The sequence below is a fragment of the Falco punctatus genome (assembly GCF_963210335.1).
Source record: "Falco punctatus genome assembly, chromosome: 4".
NCBI classification, from domain to species: Eukaryota; Metazoa; Chordata; class Aves; order Falconiformes; family Falconidae; genus Falco; species Falco punctatus.
Genome location: NC_137583.1, coordinates 24,333,869 through 24,356,687, shown reverse-complemented (window position 1 = coordinate 24,356,687; position 22,819 = coordinate 24,333,869). Strand labels below are relative to the sequence as shown.

The window sequence follows — 22,819 nt, the reverse complement described above, 5'->3', positions numbered from 1 at the left end:
CCACACAGGCCAGGCAGGAGAGGTGGAATGTCTGTCCCAGCAGCCTTGACTGTCTTCTCATGGTAGGGAAAAGGAATATATTTGGCATCTCAAGAGCACATCAACAGTCCATCTGCTCAGTGCTTTATCTCCAACATTTGCCAGTTCTTGTTGGAATTTCCCAGAAGAATTGAGCAATAACTTAATTGATTCCATGGCAGTTAATTGGAGGACACCCCATTATACCCACAGGGGAGAGCCTTGAAAAAGCCTTTGAAAAATCTCTTTTCCCAATGTGTTTGCTATAGCCGCAGAAGCAATACTGTATTGTCCTCATACATATTGTAATGACTTCTGATCCCAGCTGATGATCACTTTTTGTCCTAAAGCGCGTGGTTTTGTAGTTCATAATCTTTCATTTCAGCTCACATAATTAGCCAGTAGAATGCAAGAAAAGTTACAGGAGCAAATAAGGATGGCTGTGCTGATGCAGCGCAGCTATCCAGCCTGTAAGAGCAAAAAGGAGTGACAGTGAATTTTTTTTAATCTTCAGTTTTTGTTCCTGTAGTTAAACGATTGCAGGAAAAAAGTGCTGATCTCTCCTTTTGGAGAGTGGAGACCACATGTAAGGCATCTGATCCAACTCCAGTTTGTGCTAAAAATGGACATTGTGCAAGAAGGCTTTCTCAGGGGAAAAAAAGAAAAAAGAAAGTTGAGTCTTATCACATGGACCTGAAGACTTGGGCATGTTGTGCAGCTAATTAGTGGCGAGGAGCTGCCGAGGGCCGGCGTGCTGCCCTGCCCTGGGCGCCTGGCAGGGAGGTGCCCATCACTGCAGGCTTGGCTGGGGGCTGTGGTGGGGCCGGGGGCCATGGCTGCGGCCGGGGCCGCGCTGGTGTGAGCTGTCCGCAGGAGGCAGGACGGGGTAGGGACGGGCAGGGGTCTGCGGCGGTGGCCTCTGCAGAGCAGAGAGGCCATCAGCTGAACCCGCGTTTCTACCTGCCTGCAGACCGGCCCTCAGCAGGGCTAACACCACAGCTGGGTTTGCAGTCCCCTCCCTGCTCCACATGCTCAGCCTGAAACCATGGCCACGGGGACCATCACAGCACCGCCCGCCGCGGCCAATCGCCCATTGCTGAAAAGCACAGTTCCATACTAGAGCGCAGCACAGAGTTGATGTCCAAGAGATGTTCACATCACGTGTGCTCCATGGTGAGGGCAGAGGGACCCAATCAGAGGAGAAGCTGTGCTGCCTGCTGAAGCACAGAGGAGGAAGAGAATTACTCAGACAGCAGCGTTCCGAGAGCCCTTTGACTGTCCCAAGCGGACACGAGCTGGCTCTGCAGAGGGACAGGGGTCTGGCTCTGGGTCAGCAGAGCCGGGACCCTCCCCACCGCGCAGGTGAGCAGGGAGCCGCTGCAGTCAGGCAGGTGGCACCCCCTCACACACGGGCCGGGTTCAGCTCAGGGCTGTGATTTAAATACTAGCCATAGTCAAATGCCTCCCCTGTGCCTTGCGTTCCTCTGGATCAGGCTCTGTTGCCTTCAGAGAGGCATTTCTTGGTTAAAAAAAAAAAGGCTGCCTGCCTGCCTCTAGCATTGGTCTGTCAGACGTGTGACGATGGGTCTGGTTTTCATTCCTGAATTATCCCCATTAATCACAACGTCTATTCAAAACAGCTGCTGCAAAGGTCCCTGCCATTGTGCAGTGGAAAGGTTCCAAGCGCTTGTATTTTCCCTTGTAAGTCAACGCTACATGCTCGAAACATTTGTTTCTCGTTAATGCTCTGCCTAACAGTCCATCCATTTGTGTTTTGGGGGAAAATGATTTGAAGGAGCTGTCTTCAACTGGGAAGGAGTTGCAGGCCACAGTTGCTAGTGGTCTGAACATGTGGAGGGCACCTGAAGGCAATGGAGTCACCACTGACAGCGGGAGGTTTGGCTCCCTGCATGCAGGAGATACGACGGAGAGCTAGCAGGAGTCTTGCTGCTTGGGACTGGATTCAGAGGAATCTTGCGGCATTTGCACAATTGATGCAGACCTCCGTTTCTGCAGAACTGAGTGAGAATTGTAGATAAAACGGTCCATGTCCCTACCTTCTGCTCCAGCTTTGGTGGAAAATGCTGGAAGAAAAGCCTCCCCCACGAGATACCGTGGTGTCATTGTGCCTGGCTCCTAGCAGGATCAGGGGACAGACAGGGAGTTAAAGGAAAATTCAGGTCCTGGAATTCAGCTTTTAGGTCTGGGTCCGAGCTTCCTAACGTTTTGCATGTGGGATGGATCTGAGGTTTGGTTCTTCACAGAACACAAATAAATAGATAATCATGCAAAAATTAGCAGGCACTTGGGGTAAGCAGCTGTTTTCTGTGCTTTTCCCACCCCAGTCTCACCAAGACCTTTTGGAAATGGCTGTAATATGTTCCTGGGAGGACACCTCTGATGGCTTGTCAGCCTTGTTAATAGGGCAGCAGCATGTGAATCCAGTCTGTGCTCTAAACCTTTTTTTTTTTTTTTTCTTCCCCAGCATATAAAAAACAAGCCCTCCCACGCTCATCGTGCGTGAAACAGTTCAAGTAGTGCCAGCCTGAACTATGCTTTCCATTACTGCAAAGTTATTTCAGTGCCCTGGGTAGCTTTAAGAGCCCATAACAGTTCAGTCAAAAACGAAAATGAAGTCTCATTAAAATACATTCACAATAGGAGGAAAAAAGGCCCCAGACTGTGTTTTAAGTATTTTTTTTGTCCTGAATCAGCACTGATCTCTTCTAGTTAAACTTCCTCTCTCCCAACTAGCCAAGTCCAAAGACAGTTTTGATTTGTTTCCAGACAAGTTTTCCAAACAATGCTTGAGGTTTCCAAGTTTGCCATTTTATCTCTAGTCCCTGCCTGCCAGACCTTCTTTCCTCTCTTTGAAATTTGCTCTCTGATTAACACTTTTGCAGATTTCCATATCATCCCACAGTTCCTGAGCCTAAAAGCCAAACAGAAATAGTATCTCACCCGCGGAGCACTGTCATTATTTCCCACGTGGCCAGCCCCGGGGCTGTCCTGCTCGTGCATGCTGTGGCAGGTCTGAAGCTCCTCCACTTCCCCCGGCTGCCCCTTCCAGCACACCTTTACATCTGCAGGAAGGTGCCACATCGTCAGCCCCTTCCCATGTAGCCTGTGCTGGTTTCAAACCATAAAGGGCTCCTGTATCAGCAGGACTCGCACTTTTTAAATGTTTTTGGAGGCAGCCAGCTGCGTGGCCATTGGCAGTCCTATCGTGTCCCTCTGTGGCCAGGGCCAGAGCTTCCCACGGCGGGGACGGGGCAGGCTCCAAAACCCAGTGCTGAATTTAGCCTTGGGTTCATCCCCACTGTGTGCTCACGCCCATGCGATATGAACAGTTCCTCTTTGTAGCAGGGCCATCATCAGGAGCTGCTGGGACTTCTTGTGTAGGGTCAGCTTGGCAGTACTCCACAGATCACTTATGGGGCAAGCAGGTGCTGCAGCCTGGGGGTGTCTCTGTGCCAGTGTCACCTCCTTGCTTGTTACCTTGTATGCCCACCTTTTCCCTCAGAAACTAACTATTTTTTGTGTCTTCTGACACTTTCTGTGCTCTGTTTGTGGTCCTCAGCTTCTCTGTGTCCTCAAGACTTCACATCTTTCTCTGCTTGCTGGAAGCTGTGCCTCCTTCCATTTTCCATGCTGGCAGCTCTGTTGCTGAGCCCGTTCCATGCTGCATGCTCAGAAGGAGCATTGCAGGAGGTCATCAAACTCCAGCAGAAGGCCCAAGGGGCTTCCCAGTGTTCATGAAAAAAGTTGCCCTCAGAAAAGAAAGTGGGTGCACCATTGGCACAGATGGTGCATGCCCACCTACAGCCCTGCTGTAGTGTCTTACCGTCAACTGCGCTGAATGCAGCCGAATCAAAACTGACATCAAACTAATTGCTTTAGCAATTATAGGGCAATTAGAATAAAAGAATCACCAGCTCCTAATTAAGAAGCAGATTGAACAGGATTTAGCAGCTCCTAGCTGATAAATATCAAAATCATCCGATATTGAGCAGGATTTCAGATGGCAGGAGTGTTTGTGCAGGGTGTGTGTGAGGCTCAGAAAGTACATAAATGTGCAGTAATTTGCACTTGCGTCGTTGGAAGGAAATTGCACATGAACAATAGGGAGAATGGGATGTACTCCAGTACTGAAAAGTTTCTTAAGGAATTATCTTATGTTTTACTTGCACATCAGCGTAGCAGGTAGAAGTGGATCAGAAATCTGACATTAAACCGTGTAGCTGAACCGCATCGCAAATAGCTGGGCCCTGTTCTCTTTTTTGTTTTCATTGCAGCAGTGTCACAATTTGCCTCTCTCCTGTAAGATGAAGTTTGATGAATGTAAGGAGTTAAATGGTGTGTTTGCTTGCTGTCGCATGGGAACAGCTTGTTGACCCTGATCCTTTCTGTTTTGCTGTGATCAGGGCTCTGCTGTGGTATGAGAAGTATGAACGAGAGTTCCCAGAGCCACAGGCACACACAGTGGGCTCACTTCCATGGATTTCAATGGCAAACCAGGCAGTGCAAAGAGGGGCTCGGCTGATGCCTTCATGAGAAAGCTGGGCACCCAAATATCTCTGTAGACCCAGATTTTTGTGCACATCAGCCCCGTCCTTGTCCTGCTGAATGCAGTACGTTACATGGTCTGTGCCCTGTCAGACTGCAAGAAACATCTCCGTACCAGGGTATGCCAGATTCTCCCTGAAGTTCATGTGTAATTTCACATGTAAATTAATGCACATTTATAGTTTGCTGAGCATCGTGCATTCATGTACCCACTCAGCCCAGCTACACATATGCCCCTGCCTTCTGAGCAGTACCCGAGCACTCTGCCCGTGAGGCAGCAAATGCTGGTGCAGCCTGTTGTGGCAGCCCTCAGCCCTGCGGTACTTGTTGGAGAAGTCGGATGGGGTATGTTGGTGCTGACAGTTACAGTTCACCCACCCCCCCGCCCGGAAAATTGCCTGTGGCTGTTGTCGACTGTTATGTCCTCTTCCTCATCTATGCTGTCACATTGCCACAGGTCTGAAAACTTCTGAGCAGCCTCAGAGAGATGCTGGTGGGAGCTGCAGGGGCGACAGCACCGAGCACCTGCCAGGGGGTTGCAGCACCGGGGGTGGACTGGTCCTGCTCCACAATGTGCAGGGGCACCTTCGGTGTCTGCACAGAGTCTGTCCTTGCCACACTGCTGGAAGGAGCTACCACCACTAGGTCTGATCTGCTCACTCAGCCTTCTTTCCTTCCCCAGGAGACAGTTGGAGAGCCCTTCTTCCTCTTGATCTGTGCCATCAAACAGCAGATTAACAAAGGTTCTATCGATGCCATTACGGGGAAAGCGAGGTACACCCTTAACGAGGAGTGGCTCCTGAGGGAGAACATCGAGGCGAAGCCGAGGGTGAGTACCTACACCCCGGGGCTCTGACGGGTGTGTACCCCAGTGGGGTAGCTGTGCAAGCGACTGATTTGGTACCTGTGCAGGCGCGATGATAACCATGTAAATTACATACCCGCAGAGGCACTTGCCACTGCCCAAGCTGTCAACTGCAGAACAAGGCTTGTAGTGACTGTTTTCACCTCTGTCCCTTGGTGGGTCACCTAAGTAGCTCAGATTAGGAGTGAAGAGGGGTAAGGAAATGTGTTCTGCCATATTCAGTGAGTTAAAGCAACAGATTTACCATTGCCAGCAAAAGAGCATCTTCGCTAGCAGTGGGAAGGTGCTGCCTGTAAACATGAGTCTCAGGGTGAGGGCTTTGCCCAGGCTGTTACAGGAGTGAATCTGAAAAGCAGTTCTGCAAAATGCCTCCTGTGGGAATGGAGCAGGCGAGGGCTGTGCATGTGAAGGGCTCAGTTCCCTCCGGAGCCTGACGCAGAATTCAGCAGACACCTTTCCAGAGCCTGGGTCAAATCCTGCTTTCAATTACCTGGCATAAATCTGGAGCAACTTCACTGAAGTCAGTAGGTTACCTAGTTGTGCATCACTGTAACTCAGAGCAGGTTTGAGCTCTGCATCCTCTGCAGATTCCTGTTACCAATTGACCTGTAAATTTACAATGCAGACCGAGAAGGGTGAGCAGCAGGGCGCAAAGTATTAGCCGCCAGAAATGGTAACTTCATAAGTCTGAGCAGGGGAAGCAGGGCTGCTTCCTACTTTGCAGAAAAAGAATAGTATGAACAGAGCATGTCAGAGGGAGGAGAGCAACTGCAGGTTGCTCACCGCAGTCCCCCACATTGCTGGTAACTGAACTTCTGCTTTGAAGAGCACCTGCATAGTATACATAACATCTTCATTTAATGCTATGGGGAAAACTGGGACTTCACCTATGTATTCACAGCATTCATGGCCAAGGATGCTGTCTCTGTATCCTGATACTGAAAAGCAGTGTTTGTAAAGGAACCTCTAGGCTGTGAAAATCCCAGCCATAACTCACGTGTACCAAGTGTTGTCCTAAGAGGCAGCTGTGCTTATGCCCAAGCAATGCTCCTGGCACCTGCAGCTTCCCGCCCTGGGCTCGCCAGTCAGGCAGTGAGATGGCTTCAGGGTTGCATTCACCACTAAACAAAGGCGCAGCGTTGCTCTCAGGTTTGGGCACACCAGGGAGCAGAGGGCATAAGCAGAGGCAGAGCTGAAGCTGTCCCAGAGCGAAGCCCCTGGGCAGGAGGGAGACGCCGTGCTAGTGTTTGGGTCTGCATGGCTTGCAAGAGGAAGAGGCTCTTGGGCTCTGCCTCTCCTTGCTTGACTGGTGTGGTGGCTGATCCCAAAAGAGGAGAGGATTTTTTTTTTTATGAGTCGCTCTTGTTGCCCTGCAGCTTTCTGCTGCGACTGTGGCAGTGGCTGTGCATGCCTGAGGTCCGAGCTGGTGCTTGTGGAAGCCTGCAGCCCCTCACAGCTGCTTGGCCCACTGCTCCATAGGTTCTCCAGCAGGTTATTGGGTGGTGCTGGTGGCGGGCTCCAGCACTGCAGCAGAGACCTAGCCTGCAGCATGCTTAAAGCTTGTTTAAACAAAGGGCCTCAGCCCATTGCATCAGGGAGAGGCTGAGCAATGAGCCTTGGCGGTCCTATTAGTCACCGGTCGGAGCCAAGAAGCTGAGGACATGACTAGTCATGGGGGCTGACCTTTCCTCCCACCCCGAGGTGGTCTCTGCATGTCAGGGCTAAGGCCCATTAGCAAGGCAGCATGCGAGGAGGTTACAGCGTCGCTCCCTGTGTCCTCCTGGCTCCATCAACAAACATGTCTTCAGCCTCCAGGCGGCTATAAATCAGTACCTCTCACTTGTGGTAAAGCCTAGATGACCACATTTCAGCCTGATTTCCAGCAGCACGGAGCCCAGGGCACTCCAGGGAGAGCTGGACAGGTGCTGCAGCCTCCGTGTGTCCTCAGGAGCCCGCAGAAATGGGCAGGTCACCCCTAACACAGCCTCTGCCTGCAGAACCTCAACGTCTCCTTCCAAGGCTGTGGGATGGATTCCCTGAGCGTCAGGGCCATGGACACAGACACACTCAGCCAAGTGAAGGAGAAGATTTTGGAGGCCTTCTGCAAGAACGTCCCCTACTCCCAGTGGCCAAGGGTGGAAGACGTTGACCTCGGTAAGGACCAGATGCATTGGACCAGCCAGTCCTTAAAATCAGATGAAGCACTCGATGGTGCATGGTAGCTCTTGGTGTCTGTCAAAGGGCTGTGGGGGAGGTGGCACTGATGAGAGAACAGATGTCAGGGCAGCCTTTTCCTGAGGATGGTCTTCGGGAATGAGCAATGGGACCAGATGCTGGTGGGCAGGAATAACTGGGTATGTAACTGCAAAGGAGCTTTAGGAAAGCCCAAGTGCAGCAGAGGGATGCTTGGACTTGCACCCTTTAAAGCCTATGGCCTTAGCTCCAGAAGGGTTACCCTCCAAACCCCCCCTGGGCCTGTGAATGGCTAGTTAGTACATGTCTCTCCATATGCAGCTAGAATTGAGCCCATGGACTCTTGTCCGGCCATAGATTCAGGTCTGTCATTTGTCTAGCTGGTGGCCAACTCCTTCTCCCAAAATTGAAGAAGGACCCAAGCCCAGTGCTGGTGAGAGAAACCCATGCTGCTTGTGGTGCCTCCGTGCTGTGCAGTGGGCTGTGGAGACATGCCCTGGCTGGCCGCGGTCACAAGGTGAATGTCCTCAGTGCCAGAGGGTCTCCAAGGAATGCCCCAGGCTGGAGCCGTGGCAGGGCCCTGCTCCTCCCAGCTGGTGTGTGTGGCATGTCCCCAGCTCACAGGCTCGTGGCCAGCTCTGCCCTGCGGGAGCTGCCACCAGCCTTCGGTGGCCATGTGCAGGCATGCAGCATCTCACCTGCCTGGTGCTCCACATGGCAGGTCCCACACGGTCCCCAGGGGTGAGACAGGGAGAGGGGAAGGGGGAGGCGTGCTCTTCCTCACCTCTCTGAGCACAGCCTTAGTCACCTCTCCCAGGTCCATCCAGGTCCGCTCTGGTCTGGAAGTATCCACTCCAGGGGCTAACCGTGGAGGCCACTGCTGAACATCTGCTGTGGTTTCACAGAACCCCAGAGGCCTTAGCAGTGGGGCTGTGCAGTCCCTGAGAGCTGTGCACCTGGTGCCCAGAGCCCCCAGCCCTGCTGCACGTGCCTCCTTCAGGCTGGTGCCTCACTTCTCCCTCCTCTGTGTTCAGAGTGGTTCGCCACCAGCACCGACAGCTACATCCTCCGGGACCTCGATGACACCTCAGTGGTGGAGGACGGCAGGAAGAAACTCAACACATTAGCACATTACAAGGTAAACCTGCCAGCACTGCAGGAAGGCTTTGCTTCCTCAGAGCCTGCCTGGCCTCAGGGGCAACCTGCAGTTCCCCCTCCAAAAACAGGATCATCGGGAACAAACAGGGAGGTTGCCATAGCTCCGCAAGAGCTTCCAGGGAATAGACATCTGCCCTGGCGAGAAGCTCGTTAATATTGCAACACACTGAAACTAATTAAACACTCTTCATGCAAAACAAGTTATTACTGACAACAGAAAGCGGAAGGGAAAAAAGCTCCTATTCCCAACGGCCACCAGCTTGGCTGATTAATATCACTCTGCTCTTGATCCATGCTCCTGCTGAAATCACTGGTGCAATTGTCACTGCCTGCCCTGAGAGCAGGGGCTAGGGATGCCATGGAGGGGCAGGGGCCAAAAGTGGGGGGAAATGTGGTGAATCAGACTGTTTTCTTGCTCATTTTTCCTTTTGAAATTAAATGAAACCGGAAATTCTTAGGTAATTTCCATATTCTCCAGTATGCCTGGAAGCATAATCCTCACTGCTCTGTAACACTGCATGGAAAATCAAAACCGGAGCTGAATATTTATTAGTAGTATTATTTGGGTAACAACCGTGCTGCGGAGCGCCACTGCAGGCACGGTGCCCCTCAGGACAGAGAGGTAGTACCAGCCCCAGGGGTCTGGGCTGCAGCTGGGTTCCTTCTCCCCTTCTGGGCAAAAGCAAAACAACATCTGCACAGCATACACTCTTTCCTCTTGGAATTACCTGGTGCCGACATCCAGAAATATATCTTGGATACACGTATTCTCCTGATTCTCTTCAGATCTGAGAACCTCACTATCTTGTATTTGCATTTAAGAAACCCATTCCACATAGGGCAGTGCCATTGCTGCCCATTTCCAAGGTGGGGAGCAGGGACATGGGAGGTGCAGAGAATGTTCGTGGCAGAGCAGCGACTGCACCAGCGTCTCCCAGCTCCCGGGATCTCTGGGATCTGTGGATCTGCAGGAGGCACCATTACAGCCCCCGTCATCGAAGTCTGCTCTTCCCTTCCTCTGCAGATCCCCGAAGGGGCATCACTGGCCATGAGTTTGTCAGACAAGAAAGACACCACGCTGAGCAGAGGTAATGTCTCACTTCCCCTGTTGCGGGTGACCAGGCAGAAACACTTTTGGTTTTAGAGGGGTGTCTCCAGCCAGGGATGCTGAGAGCCGGCTGTCAACAGCCTTGTCTGGACGTTGGGGTGTGGTGGTAGCCCGGGCAGGGCTGGCTCCGGTGTTGTCAGCACTCGCAGAGCACGCTTTCATCACGGTGCATTGTGCAGAGCTGGGCATCGGTCGGGCCACCACTGTGCCAGGGAAGATGCTGTGCACGGAGCAAGACTGGCACGGCCAAGCAAGCTGACTGGCCAGCAGCCCGGGATGTGCCCAGGAAGCCCTCCGGGTCCTGCAGGGTCTCCACTGCTCTCCTGCAGACCCCTTTGCCCACACTGTGGCATACATTTGGGGCAGAGAGAGCTGTAGAGCTGCAGGAGACGCAGCTCCCTCCTTCCCACGGCGTTCCCCCTTGCTACAGCTGAGCAACACTCCCGTGCGCCCAGCAGGGACGGCAGGTTGGAGTCCTGCCGTGCAGGTGGTGGCCATCCCAGGACCGACAGCAAGACAGGCAGGCGAAGTGGAGGCACTTAGCACGTTAATGACTGCGGTGCATGGTGGCATTGCCTGAACCACAGCCAGCACCCGGTGTGCTGATCTTGCTCTTCTGCCCTCTTGGGTCCCTCTTAAAACACCCTTTGGGAGACCGCAACTGCTCCTTAAAGTACTATCTGAGGTACTTGCCATGTGCCCCAGAAGGCAATAAACAACCCCAAACCAAAGAAAAATGCTGAGGCCACTTGGGATGGGAATGCCAGCTCAGTGTTGGAGTTCCTGTGGAAGGCAAAGGCACAGAGGGTGTCTGTGGAAGCAGGTTTCAGTTTGAGTCCCCCAACTGAGCCACTGTGTCTCTTCTTCTTCACAGTGAAAGATTTGGACACCGAGAAGTACTTCCACTTGGTAAGCATCCTGCTCCTGGCTGCAGAGGCTGGTGGCAGGGGGCCGGGGGTCGCTCTGCCCTCCCAGGGGAGCAGAGCCATTGCTCCAGGACACCTGCTCTGAAGCATGGCACCAACACACGAAGGGACAGGTCACAGCAGCTACTGCGCTCCCAGACCTCTCCTGCTGCCAGGACAGTGAGGCTGCTGGCAGAGCATGGGCAGGCGACACAGTCCAGCCCAGGGTGCCAGCAGGATGCTGGAGGCAGGGCTCCTTGCGGCAGTGGAAGGGCACCCATCTAACCTCACATGTATTTTGACGTATTTCACCTTTACAATGGCTGTCTGTTTGCTTTCATCCCTGCAAATGGGTGCCGAACAGGCTGTTTCATCCCCGGCAGCAGCTGGTCCCTGTCACACTGGGGTGGGCCCTGGGCTGTGGTGAGCCCTCCGCCAGGCAGGGCTCCAGGTTGTCCTCTGCTGCCAGCCTGGCTGTTGAGAGCCTGGAAAGTGCTGGGAGCAATGAGGTGACCAGCCAGGCTGGCTGCACATGGTGATCCCTCTTTCCTCCTGCATTTAAGTCTGTGGGTCCTGGTTTTTCAGTGTATGTGATAAAAGAGAAAATCGTCCCAGCCTTGCTGATATTAACTTAATTCATCTCCATGGGCTGGAATGTCAGGCGTGATGAACAAGCTGGATTAGGGCTCGTTAGTTTTCTTCAGAGGGGCTCGGAGAGGCGCAGAAGGGTTATCTGTAGACAAGCTTTAGTACTGTGGAACATAATAAAAAATTACCAGGATAGCAAAGTCATTGTTGTGCCTGATCTAGCTGTCAGCAGCCAGAGAGAGTTCAGGAGCACGGTCAGAGCACGGTGCAATGCTGCTGGTAGCACCCTGCGCAGCCTTGGTCAAGTCACCTACTGGGAGCCCCAGCATGCCGTCTTCTGCTTCCCAAAGCTGGGGGGTTTTGTAAGTTCCTGCTTGTGCACCACGCTGGAGGTACAAAGTGCTAAATGCTGTGAAAATCTGTTATGAAAAAATGTCTTATGGACATAACAGTATTTTATAGCCTGATTATTTTTTTTCTTGGCTGCAGGCTCTGTGCTCAAATAGAGTACATGCACACAATACAGAGCAAGGAGGGAGAGGGGATGGGAAACCAAATGTGCACATGCAAAACAATGCCAAGATGAACTTGAATGGCTTGCTAGGTCATTATAGAGCAGTAGTTAACTGGCCTGACCAGGGGAATATTTATTTTTGTTTTTAAAAAGGCCAGGGTAGGAATATTGGCTGATCGTTCTTGCACTTTTTCCAAATCTAAGAAAAGCTGGTTTCCGTGGAAGCCTTGTGCATTGCTTCCAGGAGCCTAAACTGCAGCCCCACAGCAGTAGTGCACAGAGACCAGGAAGGCGAACAGCCTGACATGCAAAGTGAGATTGATTGTTTAATTTTCTTTGTCTAGCTTGAGAGAGGCAATAAAGAGCACAAGAGAAACAAATGTCAGAAAACCTGACTATTATGAATCACTTTTTTAAAGCCATATAAGGGTGTGTTTATGACACAGTAACTGCTTTTTAATTGAATTTTATATGTAGTTGAAATTCTATACTTAAAGGAAAATTCAGTGTGACACTTCCAGAGAGGAGCGCTCTGACCGTGTTATATATCGGACCAGGTTCTCCCAACTGATGAATCCGTTGAACATAAAAAGTCCCACAGACAGAGCCATCGGAAGAAAGTCCTACCGGAGATCTACCTGACCAGACTGCTCTCCACAAAGGTAGGGGATGGGATGCCTCGTTCGCAGCAGGGGGGGTTGTCTGTGGTCTGTAGCAAGAAGCCTACTCCAGGGAAGGAGCGCTGCAGGGCCAGTCGCTCTTGAGAGGCAGTGGGACAGTTCCATCCTGGACGGCTGGAGCACATTTAGCGAGGCTGCTAGGCACCACCAGCTCCTTGGGTTCCCTCCAGCTGTCCAGCTCACCCTCGGAGCAGCAGCAATGCTGCGTGAAGCCCTACACAATCTCCTCAGGCTGGGCTGGGGTCTGTGCACATGGAAGGGATGCTGACCACCTCAGTGTGTGAGGCACAGTTTAGACCTGAACCTGTCTCCCCAGTGAGAGATCCTACTGGGAAGGCAGATGGAGATGCTCAGCTCTGGGAGCAGGGGGAATATCTGTGTGATCTTAATTCAGATTTGAACTTACCCACTCTGCAAGTGCTCAGCTACAGCAGTTGGGCTCCCAGCCCATCTTTAATCCCAGCATGATGCCTCACTGGAGCAGAGATCACAAGAATGGCCAACAGTCTCTAGTCTTCTTTGTATTTACTGTGCAGAACAATCACAGATGTGACATCCTAGCAGCAAGAAAGAAAATCTCAATGCCAAAAGAAACTAAACCCAAATGCAAGCTAATTATATTGCTATGCACAAACAAACCTTTCCCTCCCTGCTTCAGCATCCCCTTTCTCTTCTGATTTATCCCAACTGGCAGCAAAGACTTCCTTCCCCTTGTGCACAGCAGCGGCAGCCCCTCACACTGTTTTCCTGGGCTTGGGTGCTGCTGCTTTCCCCAGTTTTCCGTCATTGTGTGCACTTGTCCTGCAGGGCACGCTGCAGAAGTTCCTGGACGACTTGTTCAAAGCCATTCTCAGTATCCGAGATGATAAGCCACCTGTGGCTGTGAAGTATTTCTTTGACTTCCTAGAGGAGCAAGCAGAGAAAAGAGGGATCACAGACCCTGACACCATGCACATCTGGAAGACTAACAGGTTTGGAAGGGGAAATTGCTTCTTTCTTTCCTTCTTTCCATCCATCCCCCCAGAGCAGCAGCTGCCAAAGCCTTGGTGTCTTGGACTAATCATTAGATTGCTAAAAGTTGAAGAGGGACTTGGAAAACAGGAGGAGTGGCAGAGTGCATGGTGAAAGATGAGGCCAAACACGGGCTTGGAAAGCTTTGAACACAGAGCTCAGAGGAATGGCGAGCTGGAAGAGGAGGCACAGGCAGATAAAGGGCAGAACAAACTGGCACACTACTATAAATAACTAAAGGAGAAACAGAAGCGGGATGGGACAATGGGAGACAGCAGTAGTGTTAGCTCCAAGCACTGGGTATCTGAGATAGAGTCCAATATCATGTCAGGTCTTAAAACATCATGGAGACTTTAAAAACAGCATATTTGGCTCCTTTTCATTCACTTTCTGGCTTTTCAGCCCTTGGGGGCACTTTTCCCGACTTATCTCTGTAACCAAGCTGAGGCTCCAGGGTATTCGCAGGACTCCAGGAGCTGGTGCTGTGACAGTAGCATGCTGGCAGGCAGCACAGCACTGGGGACCAGCCAGGAGTGGTGCTGAGGGACGTGATGAGCAGCAGGAATGCAGGGGGGGAGCCAAAGTGAAGGGGGGAATGGAGCAGGGCGGGGAACGACCAGAAGATTTAGCTGGGGAGAGCAGGGAGCTCCGGGTGAGTGGTGAGAAGAGGCTCAGTGCTTCTGAGGCTGCAGGAACAGTAACTGTTTCCAGCCCCATATGTGAAAATAAAAACCAAATTTGGCTGGGATAGGAGGCCTGCAGACACAACCATTGAGCTACAGATTTGCCTACTCTTCATTACCTTTAATTGCCAGTAGAGCAAAGACTTACAGCAGCTTTGACTCCTCAGCTGCTGAGGAGGGATGGTAGGGAGGGCGAGTGATATACTGAAACTGTGTTGTGGCCAAATGAGCAGCAAAAATAACTGGAGGATAAAATTATGAGAGAGCAGAAAAAAAGACACATGAAATGCATTTCATAGGACCAGGCTTACCATCAGAACCAGATGATGGTTGCTGTCAGGGAAGAAGAAGGAGCTGACACCATCACTACAAAAGCCAGCAAGTGGGGAAGCCTGATTCAGCAGCCCCATGCAGGCAAACCTGCCACTGTCCGTCCTGGACCACAGCTGGCTCGGGGAGCTGCTGAAAGAGCAAGGGTACACGCTGGCCTAGACAAGACTGTGCATGAAGTCTCCTGCCCATGCCGTGTGCTTCAGCCTGAAGAAATGTCTCTTCAGGATGAAGACATGCGCCTGCCCCTCTAGCTAGGCAGTAGGGCTGTACACTACCAGGGTGTGCTTAATAGCAGAACCTGGCTCCTCAGGTTTTTCCTCCCTACTGTTCACTTTCTATCATCATCTTTCCTGCATTTCCTCCCATTTCCCTCTGGAGTACAAAAGTATTCCTGGCTTGTTTCCTCCACAGCCTACCTCTGAGGTTTTGGGTCAACATCCTGAAGAACCCCCAGTTCGTCTTTGACATCGACAAGACAGACCACATTGATGCATGTCTCTCTGTGATAGCCCAGGCCTTCATTGATGCCTGCTCCCTGTCCGACCTGCAGCTGGGCAAGGTATCGTCCAGAGAGGACACCTCACTCCTGCTCGGGCATCACAGATGGAGACCAGGCTGGGTGGGAAGGGGCTGCTGGCAGCCACTTGCTCTGGTTCATGCCATGGAGTTTTGGCCATCTCCAAGGATGGCGTTCTCCCCCTCCCTCTCCCACCACTTCATTCAGGCTTGAGCTTGAAATTTGCACCCTCTCTGTCACAAGCAGCAGTCAGGGAGCGGGAACACGCAGTTGCAGCCAGGGTGGCCAAAGACCCCAGCCCGGAAGACTCAGAGGATGGTGGGAGGGCCAGCCACCAGCTTGTCTGCTCGGTGTTACCCAGCAGCTGTACGAGTTGCCCTGTGGTCACAGGGGAGCCCAGCTCCTTCGGTCAGGGCTGGTGTAGGGGACAGCATTAGCATAACAGTCCCATAACAGCAGCAGAGGGATGATGTAAACCCCCAGTGGCAGGCTGGAAAATGACCTAGCTTCAGGTGAAGCTTTAATCATCACTGTCAGTGGTTTCTGCACAGCCTCTCACCTGGGCAAGCCATGAACACGGTCAGCACATACCAGCTTAGCTCACATGGAGGTGCGGGTCCTGCCAGGGGACAGCCTGGTGCCACCGTCCATCAGCACTCGGAGGGCACTGCCGCCGGTGTGCCAGCACAGCCACAGGTGCGCCCCTCCCATGGCAGCATCTCCATCACATGAGGCCACCTCTGGCACGGGGTCGGGGCCCGGCGCACCAGGAGGCTCAGCCTCCCCCGGGCCAACGCAAGCCTGCACGGGCCGTGTCTCCTTTCCCACCGTTGGGCTCCCGTGCACCGTCCCACAGGGCTGGCAGGCAGCAAGGCGTCCAGCACGCATGTTTTCTGTTCTCTCAGTGGCTCGGTTGAATGCAGTGCTGACATTTGAAACTTCCCAACGTAAACAGGTTTTATTAAGAAATGCTAAAAACCATCCCCTGCTGCCCCCCACCCCAGAGGCTGGCAGCAGCACAGTGCGTGATGTAGAGGGGACGCTACAGAGAGAGAGGCAGGAGGCAGGTGCTGCCCCATGTCCCCCAGGCTGAGAGCAACAGGAAGCCTTCACTGGGAGACATCAATACTGGAGGAAGATCTAATGAGTGCTTGGTTTTTCGTTTGTTTGGGTTTTGGTCTGGTTTTTTTTTTTTTTTTGCATGTGTTACAAAACACCTACAGTTTGTCCTTGTCAAGCTGTGGATGAGGGGAAGAGGGGTCAGCTGGAGTCAGACAGCAGATGGAAACATTTTTCAGGAATACAATAGCATAAGTGAAGGAATTGTTGAGTAACATGGGAAGAATAAATCCTCAGCATAAAAATCAGCTTGCATATGCACGCAGCATATCACTGAATGTTTTCCGGGCTGCATTCATCCACTGGTTTCAGCATGTTGCTCTTGATACTGCAAATGTGAGAGCAGACCCAGACTCTGTACATCTACAGCACACAAGCAGTTAATAAGCCAGTACCCATCTCTTCATAATACAGACAAATCAAGCGCAATTAAAAACTAACTTAAAAGAGAGGCAGCATGGGTTGGTTTTTTTTTTTCCAAGAGGAAAAAAAAATATGTTGTGAGCAGGCTTTGTAACTTGGCTATACTCCTGTAATGCCTTGTCATTGGGTTTGAAAATAAACTGCTGTGGGATCTGGTGCCACAGCCTGGTGCCCATTTCCCATTTCTCCTGCAGCATTAGCCACGCTACATATTGCAGCAGCAGATTGCAGTTACCCCAGGCTTCCTTATTTACTGCCCAATGCAGCTGAAGATGCTGCCTCCACAGCTAAAGCCCTGCCGTGCTTGTCTCCTCTGAAGGTCCTCCCCCTCCCCCTCCACCTGTCAGAACATTGGGGAGCTTGGTCTTACTCCCCTCTGTGCCCCCAGGCCTGGGGCTGTTTCCCTTCGGGATGCAACACTGTGCCAGGCAGCCAGGTTCATTCCCAGGGTAATGGTATCAGCAGGGCAGGACTGCCTTGAGGTTAAAATAATTCATACTTGTGTTTGCAAGGAGTGCAGGCAGGGTTATGCCTTCACTGGTACAACCTGATCCTGTGGCTGAGAGGTTAAAACTGCTTTGTCCAAGCTGACATTAATCAAGAGAACTCAGTTTTTTTGTTAATTACTTTACATGCACTCAATATAAGCCGGGCAGGCTGGGTTAGCCAATGCAAAATAAATCAAAGCTACATGAAAAATCCAAGACCAACATTTTGACTGACAAAGTTCAGCTTGTAAGAGAGCTTTGTTCTTCACTTTAAATCAAGCTGGCTGCTTGAGAGACCCAAGTAAACGCATGCAGAAGCCCTTCCCTTATTACCGATTTCCACACACACAGAGCACAAGTGTTTTATCTAACACAGCCATGCCACAGTCATCTGCAGAGCATCACCTGGCAGCAAGCCACCTTGCCTGACCCTGCTTGTGCTTTTTAGCCTGCCCTTGCTGCAAATTCAAACACATTCACATAGACCACCTTCACGGGCATTGTGGCTAACAAACATTCAGCTCACGGTAGAAAGAAGGGTGGAGGGACGGTGCTGTGGGTCCGCAGCTGAGCGATACCCACCCACAGCACCTTGATGTGGCTAAGCAGGCACCTCTGTCATTAGGTGTGTTGTGCCTCGGTGCTGTCCTACCACACTCCTGCCTGTGTAAACCCAGGACCAAAGACATAGCTGTTCTTCTGAACCCAGCTGTAGCTGAAGTCCGCATATGATGGTTAGCACTTTGGTCAGACAAACAGGATAAGTTTGCAGCCAGGAGCAACATGGTGACGCCATCCAATTTCAGTATCTCATCCTTGCTCTAGGACTCCCCGACCAATAAACTACTGTATGCCAAGGAGATCCCAGAGTATCGGAAGATAGTGCAGCGATACTACAAGCAAATCCATGACATGCCCCCACTCAGCGAGCAGGAGATGAACGCCCACCTTGCGGAGGAGTCCCGGGTAAGGCTGCTGGGGTGGGGGCGGGGGGAGGGCTCGGCCGGTGCACACCCCCGTGCCAGGGTCCGCAGGCTCAGTGTGCTGCCAGCGGCGAGGAGCACTGAGCCTGCTCCGCTCTGGCTGACAGCAGGAGCCTGGGAGCGGCAGGGAACGCAGCTAGGCTGCAATTGGCTACTGCTTAGATACTGGAAGGAGCAAACAAGAAAGGCTATTTTGCCTGAAACTTCCACACACAAACTTCATCTGACCTAATTTCAAGCACTTTTCAATTACTGCCGGAGCTGCAGTAAACACCCACGAGTTCGCTTGAACGAAACTAGCTTTGGCACCACTGGGAGTTGAAAGCAAAAATCAGTGCCAAAAAGCCAGGAAGTTTGGAAAAGGATCGGTGCAGCCCCGCAGCTCCCCCCGGCCAGCTGGCCCCCCGGGCACCAACTGCCAGGGCCAGCCCCGTGTCCCAGGCAGCCTGCTGGCAGCCGGCCCTGGCAGCCAGCCCGCGGGATGCCGGCCCCGGTACCAGCTACAGGAGCTGGCAGCCACGCTCCGGATCCAAGTCCTGCCAGCCATATGCCACAGCTTCCTCAAAATCAAACCGTCTCCCACAGTGTTTTAGCTTCGGCCACCTAGCAGGTTTTTCTGCCGGCATTCCTCTGCCCAGCTGTTGTGCTGCCCCCTCCTATGAAATGGCTTGAACTTGAACAAGGAGGGGTCAGCAGTGCTACCAAGTGTGGCACTTAAAGCTGGCTTTAAAAAGAGTGAGACCATTTCTGATGTAAGCAAATGCACCTTCCTTAAGGGAGTAAGGCAAAAGTCCAGCTGCATCAACACAACAGTAACAAAAACACCCCAGCAAAACCTTTTAATCTAGTTAATGCCTGCTGATAGGGCTTGAATTTGCTTGCTGCACCACGTTAATATTCCACCCCTCTTTGTTCTGTTTTTATAAAGAAATACCGGAATGAATTCAACACCAACGTTGCCATGGCTGAGATATACAAATACGCCAAGAGATACCGCTCCCAGGTAAGTGGATTCAGCCGCACTCGGCCCCCAGCGCAGCTGCAGAGGGAATAGCAGGCAGTATGTTGTAACCCAGGACTCAGATGCCTGTGTCTGGTCCCACAGAAAATGGATGATTTTTTTTGCATAATCCCAGACACGTATGTAATATGTGCATGCACAGGTGCACCTGCTCTCCTATCCCTTGGCTGACGACTTCTTGGAAGAGAAGGCCAGCTATGCTTGGCTGATCTTGATAGTGCTGGGCTGGGCCAGAGAGAAGCGGAGCTGCCTGCTGTGCAGACCCACAGGTGCTTTCAGGAGGGCAGAGCACGCTGATGCAGTCCAGACCCAAAATAACTTGCCACCCACCGCCCTCAGCAGAGGCAGTGGCCCCAGCTGGCACCTGACCCCCTGCGCTGCTGGCTGCCTCTGCACCATGAGCTTTGTTACTGTGATGGTTTTCAGTTGCATTCCCCTCCGCTCCCACCCCCTGCCCAGGGACCCAGCTGCACCCCAGCACAGCCGGAGGGTACCAAGGTGTGTGAGCGCGCAGGGCATGCTCTCCCCAACCAAGGTCCAGCTGGGATTCAGGCTAGACAGGGCTGGCATGTGGGCACCCACACTGCCTCAGCCACCCACCTGCCCATGTCTCCCACAGATCGTGGCCGCCCTGGACGCCAATCCCACAACAAAGCGCACCCAGCTCCAGCACAAGTTTGAGCAAGTGATTGCACTCATGGAGGATAACATCTACGAGTGCTGCAGCGAAGCCTAGGCCAACTGCAGCGCTGGAAGTGACCTTCTCCACAGCGCAGTGCCGTAGGGAACCCGCCTTCAGCCACGGACACACCATGTATCGCCTCCACCAGGGTCATTCCCAAACCAGTCTTGTGGTGGGGTGGGCCTGGCCTGCGGCTGAAGGGCTCCCTCACCAAACAAGAAGCCACAAGACACCTTTCTGAGCAGCTCAAAAACCCTCTGGTCTGCACTGTGACACCCATAATTTATTTGCTGTTTCCAGCCAGAAACAAAGACATGACACTTGTGGCAAGCTCAGTTCACCACTTCCCTCTGATCAGCGCCTGAGCAGTCAGCGGCTCCCTGCATCCCTCTCTGTGGCTCCTTGGGACAAGAGATGGGGCTGCAGAAGCCATAACACCAGATGCAAAGCAGAAGGGTAGCCTCAGGGAGTAACGAGCAGAGATGGCAAAGGCCGTCAGAGCAACGTCTGAGCTCCCTTCCACACCATCCCTCTGACATCCTTGTTTTTCCAACACCAGGGACTCCTATCAGCTGTTCACTATCTGCTGCATTCTGTGTATTTTTGTGCCTTTTTTAATTTTTGTACTGTATGTGTAAACATAACCACTCCTCCATCTGAGACTTGGGCAACATGGGGAACTCAGGGCTGAGACAAAGCAGTTGCTTCCCCAGCAGCTAAGGCACGGTGCCTTAGCCTGAAGCACTTCATCCCCTAACAGCGGCAGCTGTTATGGAGCCGGAGGGAGCATGTTATGTGTCAGGCAGCGTGGAGGGGCTGTTCCCCCTTCCCCGGACTCCCGTTCTGCGTGCACAGCCAGCGGGAGGTGCAGCGGGTAGGCAGATACCCCACACACCTTCCAGCCAGCTGGTCGCAGGCACGGCTTCTGCCCAGAGGACCAAGTATAGCGGGTGAGGGGAAGGACTCACACCTCACACTCGGGTCTCCCTGCCGTGGTGGCTGCGCACATGTCTGTGGCGCTGCCCCGGGTCACGCCACTCGTGCCAGCGGGGCTCAGCTCCTGCCGACAGCTCTCTGGCAGAGCAGGCTTGAGCCACGCACAGGGCAAAACACCAGGTAGCACCGTCCCCCCCCTCTGCCCCACATGCTCCGGCATCTCCCGGTCCTCATCACTGAAACCAAGGTCAGTGCTACTGAGGTATCTTCCTAAAGCAGCTCGTTCTGCTCACTGTGGACCCAGCCCGCCATGGTTGTCACTCAAGAGCAGCCAAGAGAGTGCAGTTTTGCTGCATGTCCAGTCTTTTTATTTTTTGGCCCACAAAGGCAAAGGGACTGGACCCCATCGCCCTGGCAGTACAATGCGCTCACTCACGCAGGGCAGCAGAGCAGCTGCAGCACCCCAAGCTGCAAACAAAGGTAGAATGCGTCCCACGCTAACGCTGGGGTCAGTGGGCAGGGTCCCACTGCGCAGACAAACACAGCTCATCCAAGACCTAGAAACTTCACTGTTGCCCTGCAGCAGCCACGCAGGGGCAAAACCCCTGTCCAACCTTGGTAGCTATTCTCCCTTCTGCAGACAACTTTATCTTTCCCACAGCCAGGGCAGCCATGACTACTCTGGTCTTCTCCAGCATCACACAGGCCCCACTGCAGAAGCTGGACCACAGCTAATGCCACATGCTTGAAGCCAACATTCACATGTCGGCAAAGGCAACCTGCCCGTGAAAAGTAAACCCAGCCGTCATCACTGCATTTTCAAACTGCCAAATAGAAGTTACTACCTCACTCCAGGCAGGGTCTAAGGTGAGCCTCTGTTACTAATCCAGCTGGCAAGGATGCAACCTGGTATTAGATGACTTAGGTCCACCAAAAACTCCTCCTGGGTGACTTACTGCCATGGACAGGTGGCCTCCATCCCATCATTTCCAGTAATGCCACATTTGTCAGAAATTGGAACATCAGAATTGTGTATGTGTATATAGATATCTATTTTAAAACAAATTATAGACTTTATCCAGTATGTTAAGGGGGGGGGGGGGGGGGGGGGGCGGCACAGGGTACAGTGGGAAGGGAAAGGGGAATAATAGGGGGTTTTGTTGGCTTTTTTTTTTGTTGTTGTTGTTCTTTTTTTATGAGAACTACAGAAAAAGTACATACACTGTGGAGGTTTCAATGTCTTTGCTGAGGATGTGGCTTCAGAATAGAAACTCTTAAGAATGTAGCTGGGCTACATTTTATTTTAAAAGTGATTTCACAAAAAAAAAATCTTGAATGTTATTTTTTTCTTTTAGAAACTGTGAATAGCTGCCAGATACACAGGCAGGCCCAGCACAGGGAAGGCAAGGGTGATAAGGACCAAGGTAGCAGAGAACGTTGAGCTTGGCTGGAGGTGGGGAAAGGGCCATGGAGCAATAGCCCCATGTTGTTACAAGGAAAGGATACAAGTGAGCCAATAGCGAGTATAGTTTGCCTCCAGGTGATGTGACTGGGCCATGTATTGGGGCCTATTGCTTTATTATTTAATTTTTTCCAAAGAAAAAAAAAGGTAGTTGCTACAACCATTTTAAACGAACAACTTTAACAGAGCAGAAGCTTGAGGGTTTGTAGTGTTGCCTTGAACCCCTCAGCCCTTTGTAACATGTTTTTAAACTTTGGCACATGTTGTGGGTGTAGTGCCCTTACCTGCTGTGTAGTGGAAGTGGCAAACTCTTGGAAAAGCCTATCTTTGTAATAAAACAAGGTGCTGAACCCTGTGTAGCGAAGTTCCTGCCCCTGTGCATGCAGAGGACACACGACACTGTGGAACATAGCTGTGGCTGTGCACAACATGCTTTGCATGGACGAGACTAGCTTTGCCTGCACGCGGTGTCAGCAGCTCCACTGATGAGCACCTCATCTCCGTGCGAGATGGGGTTTTACCCACAGCACACTGTGCTGCACACACAAAGACCAGTAACACCACAA

General features: G+C 52.2%; 1 protein-coding gene across 1 annotated transcript in view; it reads left to right on the top strand.

The window, feature by feature from the left end:
* The window catches only part of PLXND1 (plexin D1), an 83,751-nt gene extending 61,143 nt beyond the window's left edge, over window positions 1-22,608 (top strand). The window contains exons 26-36 of the mRNA XM_080387541.1: window positions 5,267-5,413; window positions 7,447-7,603; window positions 8,677-8,780; window positions 9,825-9,888; window positions 10,783-10,817; window positions 12,473-12,577; window positions 13,403-13,566; window positions 15,034-15,181; window positions 17,995-18,135; window positions 19,081-19,155; window positions 19,793-22,608. Coding sequence (XP_080243667.1) covers window positions 5,267-5,413; window positions 7,447-7,603; window positions 8,677-8,780; window positions 9,825-9,888; window positions 10,783-10,817; window positions 12,473-12,577; window positions 13,403-13,566; window positions 15,034-15,181; window positions 17,995-18,135; window positions 19,081-19,155; window positions 19,793-19,909 — 1,257 coding nt within the window. The 3' untranslated portion in view covers window positions 19,910-22,608. The remainder of the gene's footprint in view (window positions 1-5,266; window positions 5,414-7,446; window positions 7,604-8,676; window positions 8,781-9,824; window positions 9,889-10,782; window positions 10,818-12,472; window positions 12,578-13,402; window positions 13,567-15,033; window positions 15,182-17,994; window positions 18,136-19,080; window positions 19,156-19,792) is intronic.
* The last annotated feature ends 211 nt before the right edge of the window (window positions 22,609-22,819 follow it).